This window comes from Meles meles, chromosome 3 (assembly GCF_922984935.1).
Source record: "Meles meles chromosome 3, mMelMel3.1 paternal haplotype, whole genome shotgun sequence".
NCBI lineage: Eukaryota > Metazoa > Chordata > Mammalia > Carnivora > Mustelidae > Meles > Meles meles.
The window spans coordinates 110490482-110508383 of record NC_060068.1 but is presented as its reverse complement, the minus strand read 5'-3'; the positions used below and the strand labels follow the sequence as shown (position 1 = coordinate 110508383).

The 17902-nt window shown below is 40.5% G+C and overlaps 1 protein-coding gene across 2 annotated transcripts in view; it reads left to right on the top strand.

Moving 5' to 3' along the window:
* DDX46 (DEAD-box helicase 46) overlaps positions 1-17902 on the top strand; it is a 67387-nt gene that overhangs the window by 27692 nt on the left and 21793 nt on the right. For both annotated transcript variants that reach the window (XM_045999733.1, XM_045999734.1), the window contains 2 exons: positions 11252-11416; positions 12129-12291. In XM_045999733.1, coding sequence (XP_045855689.1) covers positions 11252-11416; positions 12129-12291 — 328 coding nt within the window. The remainder of the gene's footprint in view (positions 1-11251; positions 11417-12128; positions 12292-17902) is intronic.

Below are 17902 nucleotides of genomic sequence, written 5' to 3'. Positions count from 1 at the left end.
GTGCTGTAATATAGTAAGTTGAGGACATGGAATTGAAATAGATATTTATGGGGCGCCTGGGTGGCTCAGTGGTTAAGCCGCTGCCTTCGGCTCAGGTCATGATCTCAGGGTCCTGGGATCGAGCCCCGCATCGGGCTCTCTGCTCAGCAGGGAGCCTGCTTCCTTCCCCTCTCTCTGCCTGCCTCTCTGCCTACTTGTGATCTCTCTCTCTGTCAAATAAATAAAATAAAAATCTTTAAAAAAAAAAAAAAAAAAAAAAGAAATAGATATTTATGTTTTGTAAGTTTTTTTTTTTTTTTTAAAGATTTTATTTATTTATTTGACAGACAGAGATCACAAGTAGGTAGAGAGGCAGGCAGAGAGAGAGAGAGGAGGAAGCAGGCTCCCTGCTGAGCAGAGAGCCCGATGCGGGGCTCGATCCCAGAACCCTGGGATCATGACCTGAGCCGAAGGCAGAGGCTTTAACCCACTGAGCCACCCAGGCACCCCCTAAATATTTATGTTTTGAATTCCTCATAATAGGTTCAGAAGGTATTTATGCAGGCTTTCTGTATTAGTCTTTTAAAACCATCATTGGTAAAATTAGAATTGAAGTGCTGATAATAGAAGCTTAAGCTTTCATATTTTATGGTTTTCATTGTCCCTTTTCTTAGATGTTTTTTAATATGTATTTTTTTTTTTAATATTTTTTATTTATTTGACAGAGAGAAATCACAACTAGGCAGAGAGGCAGGCAGAGAGAGAGGAGGAAGCAGGCTCCCTGCTGAGCAGAGAGCCCGACGCGGGGCTCGATCCCAGGACTCTGGGATCATGACCTGAGCCGAAGGCAGAGGCTTTAACCCACTGAGCCACCCAGGCGCCCCTTTAATATGTATTTTTAAGATTTTATTTATTTGAGAGAGAGAGAGCGAGTGAGCACAAGTTGGGGGAGGGATACAGGGAAAGGGAGAAGTAGGCTCCCCACTGAGCAAGGCACCAAATGTGGGACTCAATCCCAGGACTCTGGGATCATGACCTGAGCTGAAGGCAGAAGCTTAATCGACTGAGCCGCCCAGGCGCCCTCGTCCTTTCAAATAAATTCCTTTACTTCATGCTTTCAATTACCTCATGATCAATATAGCACTTGCTGTTTACATTCTCCAAATGTAAAAATGAAGGCCCGAGCATTTTTCTACTTTAGATTTTCATATTCCTCATACACACTCTTTATCAGATACAAAATTTCAGTGATAAAAACTTGGACACATGTTAAGGGATAGTATTTCTATTTTTTTAATTAAATTTTTTTTAAAGATTTTACTTATTTATTTGACAGAGATCACAAGTAGGCAGAGAGGCTGGCTGGGGCTGGGAGGGGCGGAAGCAGGCTCCTGCCGAGCAGAGAGCCCAATGCAGGGCTCGATCCCAGGACCCTGAGGTCATTACCTAAGCTGAAGGCAGAGGCTTAACCTACCGAGCCACCCAGGCACCCTGGTAGTATTTTTATTAATGAGATGAGGAATGTGAGTTATCAGTGTGCTATGGATGCAAAAAAACAAAAACAAAAACCACAAAACTATGTTAATTGAAATGGAATATTAGAAAGGGACACTTAATGCCGGGGTGGCTCAGTTGGTTAAGCGACTGCCTTCAGCTCAGGTCATGATCCCGGACTCCTGGGATCGAGTCCCTCATCGGGCTCCCAGCTCCACCAGGAGTTTACTTCTCCCTCTGACCTTTTCCCCTCTGTGCTCATTCTCATTCTCTCTCTCTCTCTCTCTCTTAAATAAATAAAGGAAAAAAAAAGGGGGGGGGGCACAGTTAAGTCGTCTTTAGTCTTTTCAGTTTATTCATGTAAGTCTCCAGAAGTGTGTGTGTTTAGATTTAGGGAACACAATCTAAATGAGGTACAGAAGAGCGCATAAGAGTAAACAGGACCATGTGAGAAATAGTTAAAGAATATTTAGGTTGGAGTAGAGAACTTGATAGCATCCTTTAACCCTTTGAAAAATGTCTGTCACTTGAAAGAATCATTGAGGTGTAGACCTGGGACCCACGTGGGAAGTTAAATGAAGCGGTATCTGAGCATAATGTGAGAAAAGGTCTGGATAAACATTATTTGGAGATGAAACAGGTGATGTTGGGAGGAGGGCAGATAGTGAATATTCTTTTCATCCACGTCTTTTGGTGTAGAGGCAGGGTGGTCCATATGTGGAAAGAGAGCAGGGGGAATTGATGAATCAGTTGGAGGATGGAATTAGATCCATTTAATGTTTTTCCAACTCCCAGGAAATCTTAGACTTTATGGTAGTGTTTAAGGTGGGTGTGGTGATGGGGCCTTTCTGGTCGATCAATTAAGCTTTGCCAGAAAGAGATCAAACATTTCCCGTTGGTACGCAGAGTGTGAATCATCTCTTGCCCTTAGTGCTTACATCTCCCTAAGTACCTGTGGGAGAAATGCTGAGTGTTAGTTTGTTGCTCACTAAAACCTGTTGAAGAGAAGAAATTTTAAGAGTAAGTTAATGATGTAGTGTAGATTAAAAAGTGCTGGGTTGGGATCAGTGCCACAGAGGACTGTTGGGGCATTAAGCAAGTAAAGACACTCACATGTGAATCAAAGCTGGTGCTAGTGAATGCACATCTGCACAGTGTCTCCTGTCTAGAGAGGAGTGGGCAGGCAGTATACCTCCAGACATCATTCCATACTGAAGAAAATAACATGGGGAAATAAATCATGGTGACTGAATATATATCTTTCTGAGTATAAATATGCAGTAAATGTACATGTTGTGCAATGACAAGGGCAGAAGGTACAGGACTCTACCTTTCCTCTTTGATGTGTGAACAGGCTGGCAGGCCGAAAGGTATTCGGTCAAATCTTTGTGTATTGTTTTAAACTTAACTCTTTTAGTGCCAAAAGAAGAGTTTTTAGTGTGACGGATAACAGGATTTCTTTTCTTTCCTTTTTTTTTTAAAGATTTTATTTATTGGGGCGCCTGGGTAACTCAGTTGTTAAGCATTTGCATTTGGCTCAGGTCTTGATCTGAGGGTCCTAGGATGGAGCTTTGCATTGGGTTCCCAGCTCAGCAGGAAGCTCTTCCCACTCCCCCTGCTTGTGTTCTCTCTCTTGCTGTCTTTGTCTTTCTGTTAGGTAAATACATAAAATCTTTAAAAAAGGAAGAAAAGGATTTTATTTACTTGAGAGAGAGCTGAAGGTAGACGCCTAGCCAACTGAGCCACTGAGGGACCCTGGATAATTGGATTTTTTTTTTTTTTTTTTTTTTTTTTTGATAATAGGATTTCTTAAGAAGACCACAGGTAGTAGAAGAGCTTCCCTCTTTTTTAAACCTTGTTGATTTTTTTTTTTTTTTAACTTACTGAAGAAAAACTTGTGCTTATTAGTGGACATTTCCTAAGGGCTACAACACAATGTGAAGAACTCCTTTTGGAACCAAAGATAATGGAAAAGTAGATTAGGAATCCATTTGTTCCTGATCTGAAATTAGAGTCTATTAAAAGTAATATTTGACAGGATATTAAAAAGCAGTTTTCCATGAGAAATTGCTCCATTGTTTCTGGGTTTGTTCTTTTTTAATTTAGTAAAAATAAAGAGTAAGAGAAGAAATTGATTAGATAAATTAATCTTTAGCTTAAGTTAGCCACTATGGAGGATATGTACTTTGGTGAAAGTATGTAAAAAATAATACTCGTCTTTATAAAAAAATCATTACTTATGTGTTCTGTTTTTATTAACAAAGATAAGAATGTTTTAATTGGCCTAAATTTATTCGTGCCTGTGTTTAATACAAAATGAAGGGACCTCAAGATTCTGAAGAGATGTACTCTAGGTTTTCACTTTCGTTTTTTTTCTTTTTTCCTTTTTTCTCTTTTTCTTTTTCAGGATTTATTTATTTGAGGGAACAGGGAGAAGGGCAGAGGGAAACAATCCCTAACAGACACCCCGCTGAGCACAGAGCCCGACTCAGGTCTCTATCCCACGACCCTAAGATCATGACCTGAGCTGAAGCCAAGAGTTAGACGCCCAACCAACCAAGCCACCAAGGCGTCCCACTGAGCTTTCCACTTTCTTAAAAATACCAATCACATAGTAAAATGATAGAGTAAATATGCTTGTCAGTTGGACACTATAAAGCACCATGCGTGCATCAGTCATCTTAAGGAACTCACTATCTCATAGGAGATTACTTTAACTTTGAAGGCTGTCTTCAAATTGGCACCAAAATTAGATAGATGGTTAGACACCTTAGCATCTCTGAGCCTCTCTCTTGAGGGCACCTATGAAGTACTGGTGGATAACCAGTTACTGAAGAATAACATGGCTGCTACCTAAGGAAATTGAGGTAGTGATAAAAGACGGATTTTTGAAAACTTACTTTTAAATCTAATGTAATACTTTATATTAGAGGAAACAGATTAAGGGATGTAATTACACTTGACTAGCCCTCCCGCCCCCCCCCCCCATGCCCCAAGTTTTTATGATCTAGTCCAAAAAAAATTTTTGTTTTTAAAGATTTTAATTTATTTGACAGAGATCACAAATAGGCAGAGAGGCAGGCAGAGAGTTGCTGGGTAGGGGGAAGCAGCTCCCTGCTGAGCAGAGAGCCCGATGCGGGGCTTGATCCCAGGACCCTGGGATCATAACCTGAGCCGAAGGCAGAGGCTTTAACCCACTGAGCCACCCAGGTGCCCTACATTTTTAGTCTTAATGGTTACACATGCACATAGGTTTAATGGTACCCCTTCTCTACTTTCTCTTTAATCTCTTAGCTGATTATTTTGGTATTCTACTTCTCTAAATAGTGTGCTTTTATTTCTCCTTTTTATTTTTCTATTTTTTATATTAATGACTTCCCATGGGGGAATGTAATTTCTGTTTCCCTTCCTCCTGTCACATTCTTGCATCATTTTCATCCTTTATTTTTTCAGTAGATTTATGTTGCTATTTTAATTGAATCAGTATATAACATTATGGCAATCTAATGTTATTCAGAGCTGGGCAGTGTATTAAACTGATTATTTTAAGTTTCTTCTATACCTTTTTGTTTTCTCTAGCGATAATTGTCTTTTTATGTTTGTTGACTGGATTTCTATATATTTAAAACTAATTAAATGCCAGGGGCACCTGGGTGGCTCAGTGGGTTAAAGCCTCTGCCTTTGGCTCAGGTCATAATCCCAGGGTCCTTGGATCGAGCCCCGCATCGGGCTCTCTGCTGAGCAGGGAGCTTGCTTCCTCCTCTCTCTCTCTGCCTGCCTCTCTGCCTACTTGTGATCTCTGTCTGTCAAATAAATAAATAAAATCTTTAAAAAAAAAAAAACCTAAATAATTGCCAAACTCTATTAGTTACATAAATCTATCAAGTAGTTGAAACACGTCAAGTTTTCTGTTTGTTTCATCTTCCTTCAGGAGTTTTCAGAGCCTGCTGACCTGTTCCAGTCATGGTTTGTTGTTTTCCCTGCTTGGCATACAGCTCCTGTCCTGGGATCCATCATTCTGGGACCAACAAAGAGTTCCCCTTTGTTTCTCACCTTGTTAGGTCCCCATAGTTCTGTAACCCAAGAATAGATTTTTTCTTAAATTATTATTTTTTTAAAATAGAAGACTTCACGAATTTCTGTGTCATTCTTACATTAAAGGGCCATACCAATCTCTGTATCTTTTCAACTTTTTTTAGTAAAGGTGTTGCTAAAGCGAGCACTTAAGTGATTAATTTTTAAAAAATTGTTTTTATTCAGGAATAATTAGTATATGGTATTATATTAATTTCAGATGTATAATATTGAGTACAATATTACTTAGTACTCATCCTGATAAGTGTACTCTTAATCCTCTTCACCTATTTCATCCATCCCTACATCTGCCTCCCCTCTGTTGACCACCAGTCTGCTTTTTTTTCTTTTTTTTGTCTTTTTTTATTCTTTGGTTTCTTAAATTTCACATATAAGGAAATCATATGGTATTTGTTTTTGTCTGACTTTTCTTTTTTTTTTAGATTCTATTTATTTATTTGACAGAGAGATGACAAGTAGGCAGAGGGGCAGGCAGAGAGAGAGAGGAGGAAGCAGGCTCCCTGCTGAGCAGAGAGCCCGATGCGGGGCTCCATCCCGGAACCCCGGGATCATGACCTGAACTGAAGGCAGAGGCTTTAACCCACTGAGCCACCCAGGCGCCCCTGACTGACTTATTTTGCTTAGCATTATACCCTGTAGGTTCATCCATGTCGTTGCAAATGGCAAGTTTTCATTTAAATGACTTTTTTTTTTTTGAGATTTTTATTTATTTATTTGACAGAGAGAGACACACTGAGAGAGGGAACACAAGCAGGGGGAGTGGGAGAGAGAGAAGCAGGCTTCACGCCAAGCAGGGAGCCCAATGTGGGGCTCAATCCCAGGACCCCAGGATCATGACCCGAGCTGAAGGCAGACGCTTAACGACTGAGCCACCCAAGTACCCCTAAATGACTCATTTAAGAAAAAAAATTTTTAAGATTTTTAAAAATTTATTTGACAGATTGAGAGAGACAGTGAGAGAGGGAACACAAGCAGGGGGAGTAGGAGAGGGAGAAGCAGGCTTCCTGCTGAGCAGGGAGCCCCATGCTGGGCTCCATCCCAGGATCCTGATTTATGGCCTGAGCCGAAGGCAGATGCTTAATGACTGACCCACCCAAGTGCCCCTGAATGACACATTTTTAAAGATTGCCTTCTACCTATATAGGATTTGTGTCCTCTGAGTTGATTTTCTTTTTGCTTTGGTTTCTGCATTCTGTAGATGTCTGGGAATCTGTAGTTTTCTACTTATGTTAAAGGGAGAAAGGACAGCTTAAAATTCAAAGCTCTCCGTGCCAGAGCAGGACTTACTAACTCTGAGTTTCAGTGTTGTGATCTGGTTGGGTCTTTCTTTTGGTTGGGGAGTATCTTCTGCTTGTCTGTCCCTGGAGAAATAATGGCCAGTCTTCTGCCTGGAATAGGAAGGTCTGTCTCCCGTTTTGTCTTGGGAAAGAGGCCCTGAGGGAGAGGTGGGAGCCTCAGCATCAAGCATTTATGTGTTTACTTAATGCTTTTCCTCTTAGGATGTTATCCTTGGTTCATCCAGTCATGCTCTTGTTTTATTCTCTCCAGAAGCTAAACCTTTAGGGTTGGCTAGGATGAGAGAAAGGTCCATTGCCTGGCTGAGTAGCAATTGGGTGGAGGTCCGGTGATTTGATTGCCTTTTTTTTTTTTAATGTTTCTTAAACAGACTTTGTATCAATTCTCCTTCTTATTTTGGCACCCCAGCTTTCATCTCCATGTGGGAAGAGCAGCTTTGTTCTCAATTTTTCCTCACTGCTAGCATGGGATTCTGCTTTCTTGAGGTTGATTAATCTATTACCATCTTAAAACAGTTTATTGCTTTTTGTTTTGTTTTACTGGCAAATAAAGGTGTATTTACATACCATAAAACTCATGCTTTTATTTTTTTAAAGATTTTATTGATTAGAGAGAGTGTGCATATGATTAGAGAGAGAGTGTGTGCCTGTGAGTGAGAAGAGGGGCAGAGGGAGAGGGAAAGATAATCCTAAGCAGACTCCCTGCTGAGCACAGAGCCTGGTTCAGGGCTCAGTCTCATGATCTTAAAACCCTGAGATCATGACCTGAGCCAAAATCAAGAGTTGGATGCTTAAACAACTGAGTCACCCAGACACCTCTCCCTTCTTGCTTTATCTTTCTTTGTATGCCAGTACATTTGAAAGCTTTAAATTAAACAGACTCAAAAATAAGAACACTGCAATAGTCTTACATTAATTAAAGAAATCAGCTTTTAATTTTCGCACAAGGAAGCCTATGTTCTATGTTACTAGCTAGTTCTACCAAATATTCAAGGAATAACTATATTCCTAATCATTTCAAAGTATGAAAAAGGATGAATACTCATTGTAATCTTTTTTTTTTTTTTTAAGATTTTATTTTATTTGACAGACAGACATCATAAGCAGGCAGAGAGGCAGGCAGAGAGAGGCCAACACGGGACTCGATCCCAGAACCCTAGGATCATGACCCGAGCCAAAGGCACAGGCTTTAACCCACTGAGCCACCCAGGCACCCCTGTAATCTTTTATTTTTAAAAGGGTTCTCAGTCCTCATTATATACCATAAAAATTCACCTGTTTTAAGTGTATAATACAAGGGTTTTTAGTGTAATATGCATTTGTGCAGCTGTCACCACAATCCAGTTTTATTTTTTTTAGATCCAGTTTTAGAACATTTCCATCACCAGAAGGATGCCTCATGCCTATTTTTACTCATTTCCAGTATTCACCCCAGTCTGAGGCAGTTGCTGATCTACGTTCTATCTTTATAGATTTGTCTTTTCTGGACGTTTCATACAAAATTCATGTATTACACATCTAACTTACTTTACTCAGCATAATGTATTTGAGGTTTGTCCATCTTATAGCATGTCTTTCATTGCTGAGTGGTTAGTATTCTGTCATATGGATGTATATCATATTTTGTTTATCCGTGAACTGTTGATTAGTATTTTGGAGTATTTCCACTTTTTGGCTGTTACGAATGATGCTGCTGTGAATATTTGCTTACAAGTGGAAATATGTCTTCATTTCTACTAAGAGGTAGGATTTCTGAATTGTGTGGTAATTTATGTTTAACTTTTTAAGAAACCATCAGACTTTTCTTAGTGGCAGTTTCATTTTATAGACCAATATAAGATCGGTATCTCAATCAAAAAAGGTATAGTTTAATGTACAATGATGCAGAACCCCTAAAAATTGTATTAGGGAGCCAAATATAGTAATGCTTAAAATAATAATAAATCACATTGAAGTTAGTATTGTTTAAATGGAAAGGCTAGTTTAATGTTAGAAAAATCAACTAAGAGTTACCTGGGTGTCTCTGTTGGTTAATCACTGACTCTTGGTTTTGGCTCAGGTCCTGATCTCACAGGTCCTGAGATCAAGCCCTGCAGTGGGCTCTGTACTCAGTGGGGAGTCTGCTTGAAAATTCTTTGCTTCTGTCCCTTCCCTTACTTGCACACACTCTCTATCTCTAAAATAAAATTGGGTCACCTGGGTGGCTCAGTTAGCTAAGCGTCTGCCTTCTGCTCAGGTCATGGTCCAAGGGCCCTGGGAAATCAAGCCCTGTGTCCATCCAGCATCCTGCACAGTGGGGAGTCTCCTTTTCCCTCCCGCATCCCCTTCCAGTGCTTGCATCCCCTTCCGGTGCTTACGCTTTTTCTCTCTCATAAATAAAATCTTCAAAATAAAATAAATCTTTTCTTTTTTTTTTTTTAAAGATTTTATTTATTAATTTGAAAGACAGAAATTACAAGTAGGCAGAGAGGCAGGCAGAGAGAGAGAGGAGGAAGCAGGCTCCCTGCCGAGCAGAGAGCCCGATGCGGGGCTCGATCCCAGGACCCTGGGATCATGACCTGAGCGGAAGGCAGAGGCCTTAACCCACTGAGCCACCCAGGCGCCCCTAAAATAAATCTTTTCTTAAAGAAGAAAAATCAGAAAGTATAATCCACCCTATTATTAGAAGAGAGGAAAAAACCATACCATTACCTTAAATGTGGAAAGGCATTTGATAAAATCTCATTTATTTTTATTTTTTTAAAGATTTTTTTTTTTAAAGATTTATTTATTTGACAGAGGGAGAGACAGCAAGAGAGGGAACACAAGCCAGGGGAGAGGTAAAGGAGAAGCAGGCTCCCAGCTGAGCAGGGAGCCTGATGTGGGGCTCGATCCCAGAACTCTGGGATCATGACCTAAGTCAAAGGCAGATGCTTAATTACTGAGGTACCCAGGCGCCCCTAAAATTTCATTTATGATTTAAAAATTCAGCCAAGAGGGGTAGGAGTTGGAAGAGAGATAGTTGGAATAATCCAGATAAGAGATGTTGAGGTTTAGGGAAGGAACCCAGGATTTCCAAGAGCCTTGGGTAGGACTGCTCCTTTCACAGATTTCACATCATCGATTGGAGGGAAATTGTGGTCCTAGAATTCTGTGTATTCCTGGCAAGACCTTTATCCATTCCAATTTCCAGTTTCTCACCACTGTCTGCCTTGAAACCATCATTAATCATTCATTCTATTTTTCTTGTTTATACCAGGCATCACAAGATTCCTAGAGGTACCTATATCCTACCCCCTCAACAGTATGTCAGTTCTGTGTTCTGTTGCTTATATCAATCTTTGACACATAATGTATTTATCTGTCCACCTTCCTTCGAATACAAACTCCATGAAGACAAGGTTTTGTCTGTTTTTACTGCATATTGCAAGCACCTAGAGCAAATGCCTTACAATATAGTAGCTAAACAAAATTATGTTGAGTAACTGACAGAAGACAGTGATACCAAGGGAGAATAGTTGTATCCCAGATAAAGTTTTAAGATTGAGAATACTGAATTTGTTGGTGTTAGATCATTGAGAGAGAGAGGTGACAGATGGCTCTTCCATCTTTGCCCTAAATATGTGAATAACTGTAGTTCCCATTCTTAGGAGGGGGGAAACAGAATAAAGAAAGTTATGGGTTAAAATCAGTTATTTGAAGGTAACAATTTTAAAAGTCACTGAATAAATGTTCTCAAAATTTCCTTCTTGTGTGTGTGTCAGGGGTTATTTTTATTTATTTTTTAAAAGTTTTTATTTGTTTGAGATAGAGAGCACCAGTGAGGGAGCAGAGGGAGAAGGAGAAGCAGGCAGGCTCCCTGCTGAGCAGGGAGCCTGATATGGGACTCCATCCCAGGACCCCAGGATCATGACATGAGCCCAAGGCAGACACTTAACTGAGCTACCTAGGTGCCGCCTTTTTTGTGTTTGTTTGTTTTTAAAGATTTTATTCGAAAGAGAGAGGCAGACTCCCCACCGAGCAGGGATCCTGATGCAGGGCTTGATCCCAGGACCCCGAGATCATGACCTGAGCTGAAGGCAGATGCTTAACTGACTGAGCAACGTAGGTGCCCCTTTTCTTTTCTGTTCTCTTTTCTAAGATTTTATTTATTTATTTGACAGAGAAGAGACACAGCGAGAGGGAGAACACAAGTAGGCTGAGTAGGAGAGGGAGAAGTAGGCTTCCTGCTGAGCAGGGAGCCGGATGTGGGGCTCAATCCCAGTACCCTGGAATTACGACCTAAGCCAAAGGCAGATGCTTATCGACTGAGCCACCCAGGTGCCCCCATGTGCCCGTTCTATTTGGTTTTAACATCATACGATTTTTGGAGACTGTTCTCACCGTATTTATTTTCAATGTGCTTTTAGGTCATGCGCATTGTGGATAATGTCCGTCCTGATCGACAGACAGTTATGTTTTCAGCTACTTTTCCCAGAGCTATGGAGGCTTTGGCTCGCCGAATCTTGAGTAAACCCATAGAAGTGCAAGTTGGAGGCAGGAGTGTGGTTTGCTCAGATGTGGAACAACAAGTGGTGGGTATAATCTTTAGGAAACCCTGTTTCCTGGATGTTTAGGCAGTATGTGATCCTTTGGGGATCATTGTGATGAAGGCAGGTAATTATCTAATCTTAAATAGGATACAGCTCAGCCATTAATATTTTATCTGATAAACTTGAATAAGCAGTTCCTTGGAATAGCATGTTTTAAGATTTTATTTTTATTTATTTGACAGACAGAGACCACAAGTAGGCAGAGAGGCAGGCAGAGAGAGAGGAGTGGGGAAGCAGACTCCCCGCTGAGCAGAGAGCCAGACACGGTGCCTGATCCTAGAACCCCTAGACCATGACCCGAGCTGAAGGCAAAGGCCCAACCCACCAAGCCACCCAGCAACGCCGGAACAGCATGTTTAAAATGCTCTTTGTAGTTCCTCCCTTTAGAAGAGATGGGACTGGTGGATGGAAATATCATATACCTATTTTATTCTTTACTTAATAGGATGTGATGTCAAGAGCCAGAGGGAACTAGATGATGGTTTGCTCACATTTGCAAGCCCCTTCTCTCAAAGTTAGAAATTTTTTTTTGGTTTTACTGGTTAATTGGTTAAAATCAACATTTTACTTCCCATTCCTAGATATAGCAAGATGTTTTCATTTAGCCATTTGCCACAAATAAAATGAATATTTTGCTTAAGAGATATATCTGCATTTTTATTCCCATTAACTTGGTACAACTTGATATTTTCAGATTGTGATTGAAGAAGAAAAGAAATTCTTGAAGTTACTTGAGCTTCTTGGCCATTATCAAGAATCAGGATCTGTCATTATATTTGTGGATAAGCAGGAACATGCTGATGGTCTTCTGAAAGATTTAATGAGAGCATCTTATCCTTGCATGTCTCTTCATGGAGGTAATGTTTAGTGAAGTATCTGTTGGGTAGTTAATTTGGCCAAGCACTGCTGTGTTCTGAATGATAATATTTACCGTGTACTGTAATTTCGAGCCAGATTTCATAACATCTATCTCAGTTTTTATTCATAACTCTATGGGGAGGTTCAGTATTATTATTGTTCCATCTTAGAGATAAAGAAAAGAAGACATTGGTTTGACCAAACCATATAGCCATTAATCAGATAAAGAGAAACTGAACTTAACATTTTCTGTTTCATGTTAAATCCTTTCCATTGTGCCATGCTACTTAGAATTTTCATGATTTGCATTAGACCTTTAATAGAAAATAACATTTTGGTTTTTGTTTTTTGTTTTTTTAAAGATTTTATTTATATATTTGACAGACAGAGATCACAAGTAGGCAGAGAAGCAGGCAGAGAGGAGGGGAAGCAGGCTTCCTGCCGAGCAGAGAGCCCGATGCGGGGCTCGATCCCAGGAGCCTGGGATCATGATTGGAGCCAAAGGCAGAGGCTTTAACCCACTGAGCCACCCAGGCGCCCCAGCATTTTGGTTTTGATGTAACATTTCCGTTGTTAAATGTATGTGGGACTTAGAACACTAAGTGTTCTGGCGGTCAGTGGTTTTGTAATCAACCACCCCAAAATTTAGTGGCAAGTGTCATTTATTTAGAAATCTGTACTTCGGGTGGAGTTCAGCACATACTATCTAGTTTCTGTTTCATGTTGTATCTACTGGGGTGACTTAATTGGGACTAGGGGTCCATTTCCAAATTGCCTTAACTTAGGTGGCTGGCCTGTTGGCCCTGGCTCTTGACGGAGCTCAGTAAGGCACTTGGCCAGGGGTGATGGTGCTTCCTTTTGCAGACCTCTCTGTGGGACTACCTGGCTGGAAGGCAAGGACCAAGAGCTGATAAGGCCAGTTAAGGATGGTACTGGGAATTGGCAGAACTTCATTTTCACAATATTCTATAGGTCAAAATAGTCCCAGGACTGGCTGAGATTCAAGGGGATAGAGGCATAGACTCCCAATTCTTGATACGAGGGTCATTCCCTATGCAGAAGAGTATATAGAATAGGCCATACTTCTGCTATCATCTTTGGAAAATACAGTCTACCATACCATATGTCATTGTGGGTAATTGAAAGGGCTTTTAGATACTTTGATGGTATATATTTGGTTAACTTTTAATGTTTGGAAATACCTCATGTTTTCCCCTTTTTTTGTTACTGGGATAAAATATACATTATGTAAAATTTACTGTTTTAACTATTTTTTTTCCCATTTTATTTATTTTTTTCAGCATAACAGTATTCATTGTTTTTGCACAACACCCAGTGCTCCATGCAAAACGTGCCCTCCCTATTACCCACCACCTGTTCCCCCAACCTCCCACCCCTGACCCTTCAAAACCCTCAGGTTGTTTTTCAGAGTCCATTGTTTTAACTATTTTTAAGTATATAAATCAGTGACATAATTTCCCGTGTGGCTTATTGATGTTTTATCATGTATCAGAATTTCTTTTTTCTTTTTTTTTTTTTTTATGATTTTCTTATTTATTTGACAGAGAGAGAGAGAGTGCACAAGTAGGCAGAGAGGCAGACAGAGGGAGAGGGAGAAGCAGACTCCCTGCTGAGCAGGGAGCCCAATGTGGGGCTTGATCTCAGGACCCTGGGATCATGACCTGAACCGAAGGCAGATACTTAACTGACTGAGCCACCCAGGTGCCCCCAGAATTTCTTATTTTTTTAGTAAGTATTTTAATTCTAGTATAGTTAACACAGTCTGTATTACTTTCACTAGTTGTATAATACAGTGATTTAGTAATTCTACACATCACTTAGTGCTTATTGTAAGTGTACCCTTAATTCCCATCACCTATTTCACCCCCCACATCTCCAGGGGTAACTCTTAGTTTGTGCTCTAGTTAAGAGTCTGTTTCTTGGGGCACCTGGGTGGCTCAGTGGGTTAAAGCCTCTGCCTTCGGCTCAGGTCATGATCCCAGGGTCCTGGGATCGAGCCCCACATGGGGCTTTCTGCTCTGCAAGGAGCCTGCTTCCTCCTCTCTCTCTGCCTGCCTCTCTGCCTAGTTGTGATTTCTCTCTGTCAAATAAATAAAATATTTAAAAAAAAAAAAGAGTCTGTTTCTTGTATATGCATACATATACCCTACATCTTTTTTTTTTTTTTTAAGATTTTATTTTAAGAGATTTTATTATCTCTGACAGACAGAGATCACAAGTAGGCAGAGAGGCGGGCAGAGAGAGAGGAAGGGGAGCATGCTCCCTGCTGAGCAGAGAGCCTGATGTGGGGCTCGATCCCAGGACCCTTGGACCATGACCTGGGCCGAAGGCAGAGGCCTAACCCACTGAGCCACCCAGGCACCCCACACCCTACATCTTTATCCATTCATCTATTGATGGATACTTGGGCTGCTTCCATATTTTAATTTGATTATTTGTTTATTTCTGAAATTATTTATTAATTTACTTGCATATTTATTTGTTTGTTTGTTTGTTTTGACAGAGGGAGACAGTGAAAGAGGGAACACAAGCAGGGGGAGTGGGAGAAAGGGAACAGGCTTCCCACAGAGCAGGGAGCCCAACACAGGGCTCAATCCTGGGACCTGGGATCATGATCTGAGCTTAAGGCAGACGCTCGCTCAGTGACTGAATCACCCAGGTTCCCTTGCTTCTGTATTTTAAATAATAGTGCTATAAACCTAGGAGTGCATATGTCCTTTGGAATGAGTGTTTTTGTATTCCTTGGGTAAATACCCAGTTGTGCTGTTACTGGATTATAGGGTAGTTCTATTTTTAAGTTTTGGGGGAACTTCTATACAGTCTTCCCACAGTGGCTACACCAATTTGCATTCCTACCAAGAGTGCTTGAGGATTCCTTTTTCTCCACATCCTTACCGACACTTGTTGTTTCTTGTGTTGTTGATTTTAGCCTTTCTAACACGTGTGAAGTGATATCTCATTATAGTTTTTATTTGCATTTCCCTGATGAGTAGTGTTGAGCATCTTTCCATTTGTCTCTTGACCATCTAGATGTCTTTGAACAAGTGTCTGTTCATGTCTTCTGCCAGTTTTTTAAAAATTTCAATTCAATTAATTAACATATAATGTATTATTAGTTTCAGTCTTATTACCCAGTGCTCCTTACATCACATGCCCTCTTTAATGTCTGTCACCCAGTTACCCCATCTCCTCTCTCCCCTCCCCTCCCCTCCAGTATTCCTCAGTTTGTTTCCTATGATTAAAAGTCTCTTATGGTTTGTCTCCCTCTCTGACTTCATCTTGTCTCCTTCTCTGACTTCATCTCCCCTCCCTCTCTGACCTCCCTTCCCCTATGCTCATCTGTTTTGTTTCTTAAATTCCTCATATGAGTAAGAGCATATGGTATTTGTCTTTCTCTGACTTATTTTGCTTAGCATAATACCCTCTATTCCATCCACTTTGTTGGCAAATACGTTTCATTCTTTTTGATGATGCTTAACTGACTGAGTCACCCAGGTGCTCTTCCTTGTTCTATTATTATTTTTTTAAAGATTTTATTTTTAAGTAATCTCTTTGCCAGTGCGGGGCTTGAATTTACAATCCCAAGATCAAGAGTTGCACATTCCATTGACTGAGCTAGCCAGGCTCAATTGTGTTTTTATTTCACTTACCTCAAGAGATGTATCTACGAGAATGTTGGTTTGCCTGGTATCAGAGAGCCTGTGCTCTCTTCTAGGATTTTTATGGTTTCAGTTCGCACATTTAAGTCTTTAACCCATTTTGAGTGTATTTTTAAGTATCTCGTTAGAAGAATTTCCTTTTTGTTAATGCTGAGTAACGGTCCATTGCATGCATATACCACATTTACTTTTTTCATTCATCTGTGGATGAACACTTGGGTTGTTCTGCCTTTTGGCTTCTGGAATAATGCTACTTTGAACACTGGTGTACATGTATCTGTTGGAGTTCCTGTTTTCTTTTCTTTCGGGTGTATAGCTGCAAGTGGAATTGCTGGGTCATATGGTAAGTCTATTTTTAACTTTTTGAGAAACCACCATACTATTTTTTATAGCTGTTGCTCCATTTTGTATTCTTACCAGCAGTGCTGTAAGGTTCCAGTTTATCCACAGCCTGTCCAGCACTCGTTGTTTTCCCTTTTTTTCTTTTATTAAAGATTTTATTTATTTGGGGTGCCTGGTGGCTCAGTGGGTTAAGCCTCTGCTTTCGGATCCAGTCATGGATCTCAGGGTCCTAGGATCGAGCCCTGCATCGGGCTCTCTGCTTGGCAGGGAGCCTACTCCCCCCCCCCCCCCCGCCTGCCTGCCTCTCTGCCTACTTGTGATCTGTCTGTCAAATGAATAAATAAAATCTTTTTTAAAAAAATCTTTTTTATTTTATTTATTCATTTGACACAGAGAGAGAGAGAGCTAGAGAGCACAAGAAGGGGGAGCAACAGAAGGAGAGGGAAGCCAGCTTCCCACCAAGTAGGGAGCCCAACGTGGGCTCAATCCCAGAACCCTGGGATCATGACCTGAGCCAAAGGCAGAGGCTTTAACCCACTGAGCCACCCAGGCGCAGCTTGTTATTTTCTCTTGTTTTAATAATAGCTCTGCTAGTGAATGTGAAGTAGTATGTCATTGTGGTTTTGATTTCCATTTTTCTAATGACTAATATTGAACATCTTTATAGGTGCTTATTTGGCATTTGTACATCCTCTTTGGAGAAATATTCTAGGCTTTTGCCCATTTTTTAAAAATAACTTATTTATTTATTTATTATTATTATTTTTTAAAGATTTTATTTATTTATTTGACAGACCGAGATCCAGGTGCCCCGCTTTTGCCCATTTTTAACAAGCTTTTTTTTTTTTTTTCCATTGCTGGGTTGTAGGATTTCTTTATATATTCTAGATAGCAGTCCCTTATCAGATATATATTTTCTCACATTCTGTAGATGTCCTTTCACCCTCTGGGTAGTCCTTTGATGCACAGAAGTTTAAATTTTGAAGTCCAATTTATATATTTTTTGTTTCCTTTTTTTTTTTAAGATTTTATTTAGAATTCATAGTTGTTATCTTTTGTTATCTGCAGGAGGGTTGGCCCAATAAATAGTTTTTCCTTCATTGAGGGAAATGTGTATTTTTTCTTTTTCTTTTTTAAAGATTTTATTTATTTATTTGACAGACAGAGATCACAAGTAGGCAGAGAGGCAGGCAGAGAGAGAGGGGGAAGCAGGCTCCCTGCCGAGCAGAGAGCCCAATGTGGGGCTTGATCCCAGGACACTGGGATCACGACCTGAGCTGAAGGCAGAGGCTTTAACCCACTGAGCCACCCAGGCGCCCCTTTCTTTTTCTTTTTTTTTTTTTTTTTAAAGATTTTATTTATTTATTTGATAGAGAGAGATCACAAGTAGATAGAGAGGCAGGCAGAGAGAGAGAGAGAGAGAGGGAAGCAGGCTCCCTGCCAAGCAGAGAGCCCGGTGCGGGACTCGATCCCAGGACCCTGAGATCATGACCTGAGCCGAAGGCAGCGGCTTAACCCACTGAGCCACCCAGGCGCCCTCTTTTTCTTTTTTTGTAAGATTTTATTTATTGACTTGAGAGAGAGGGAG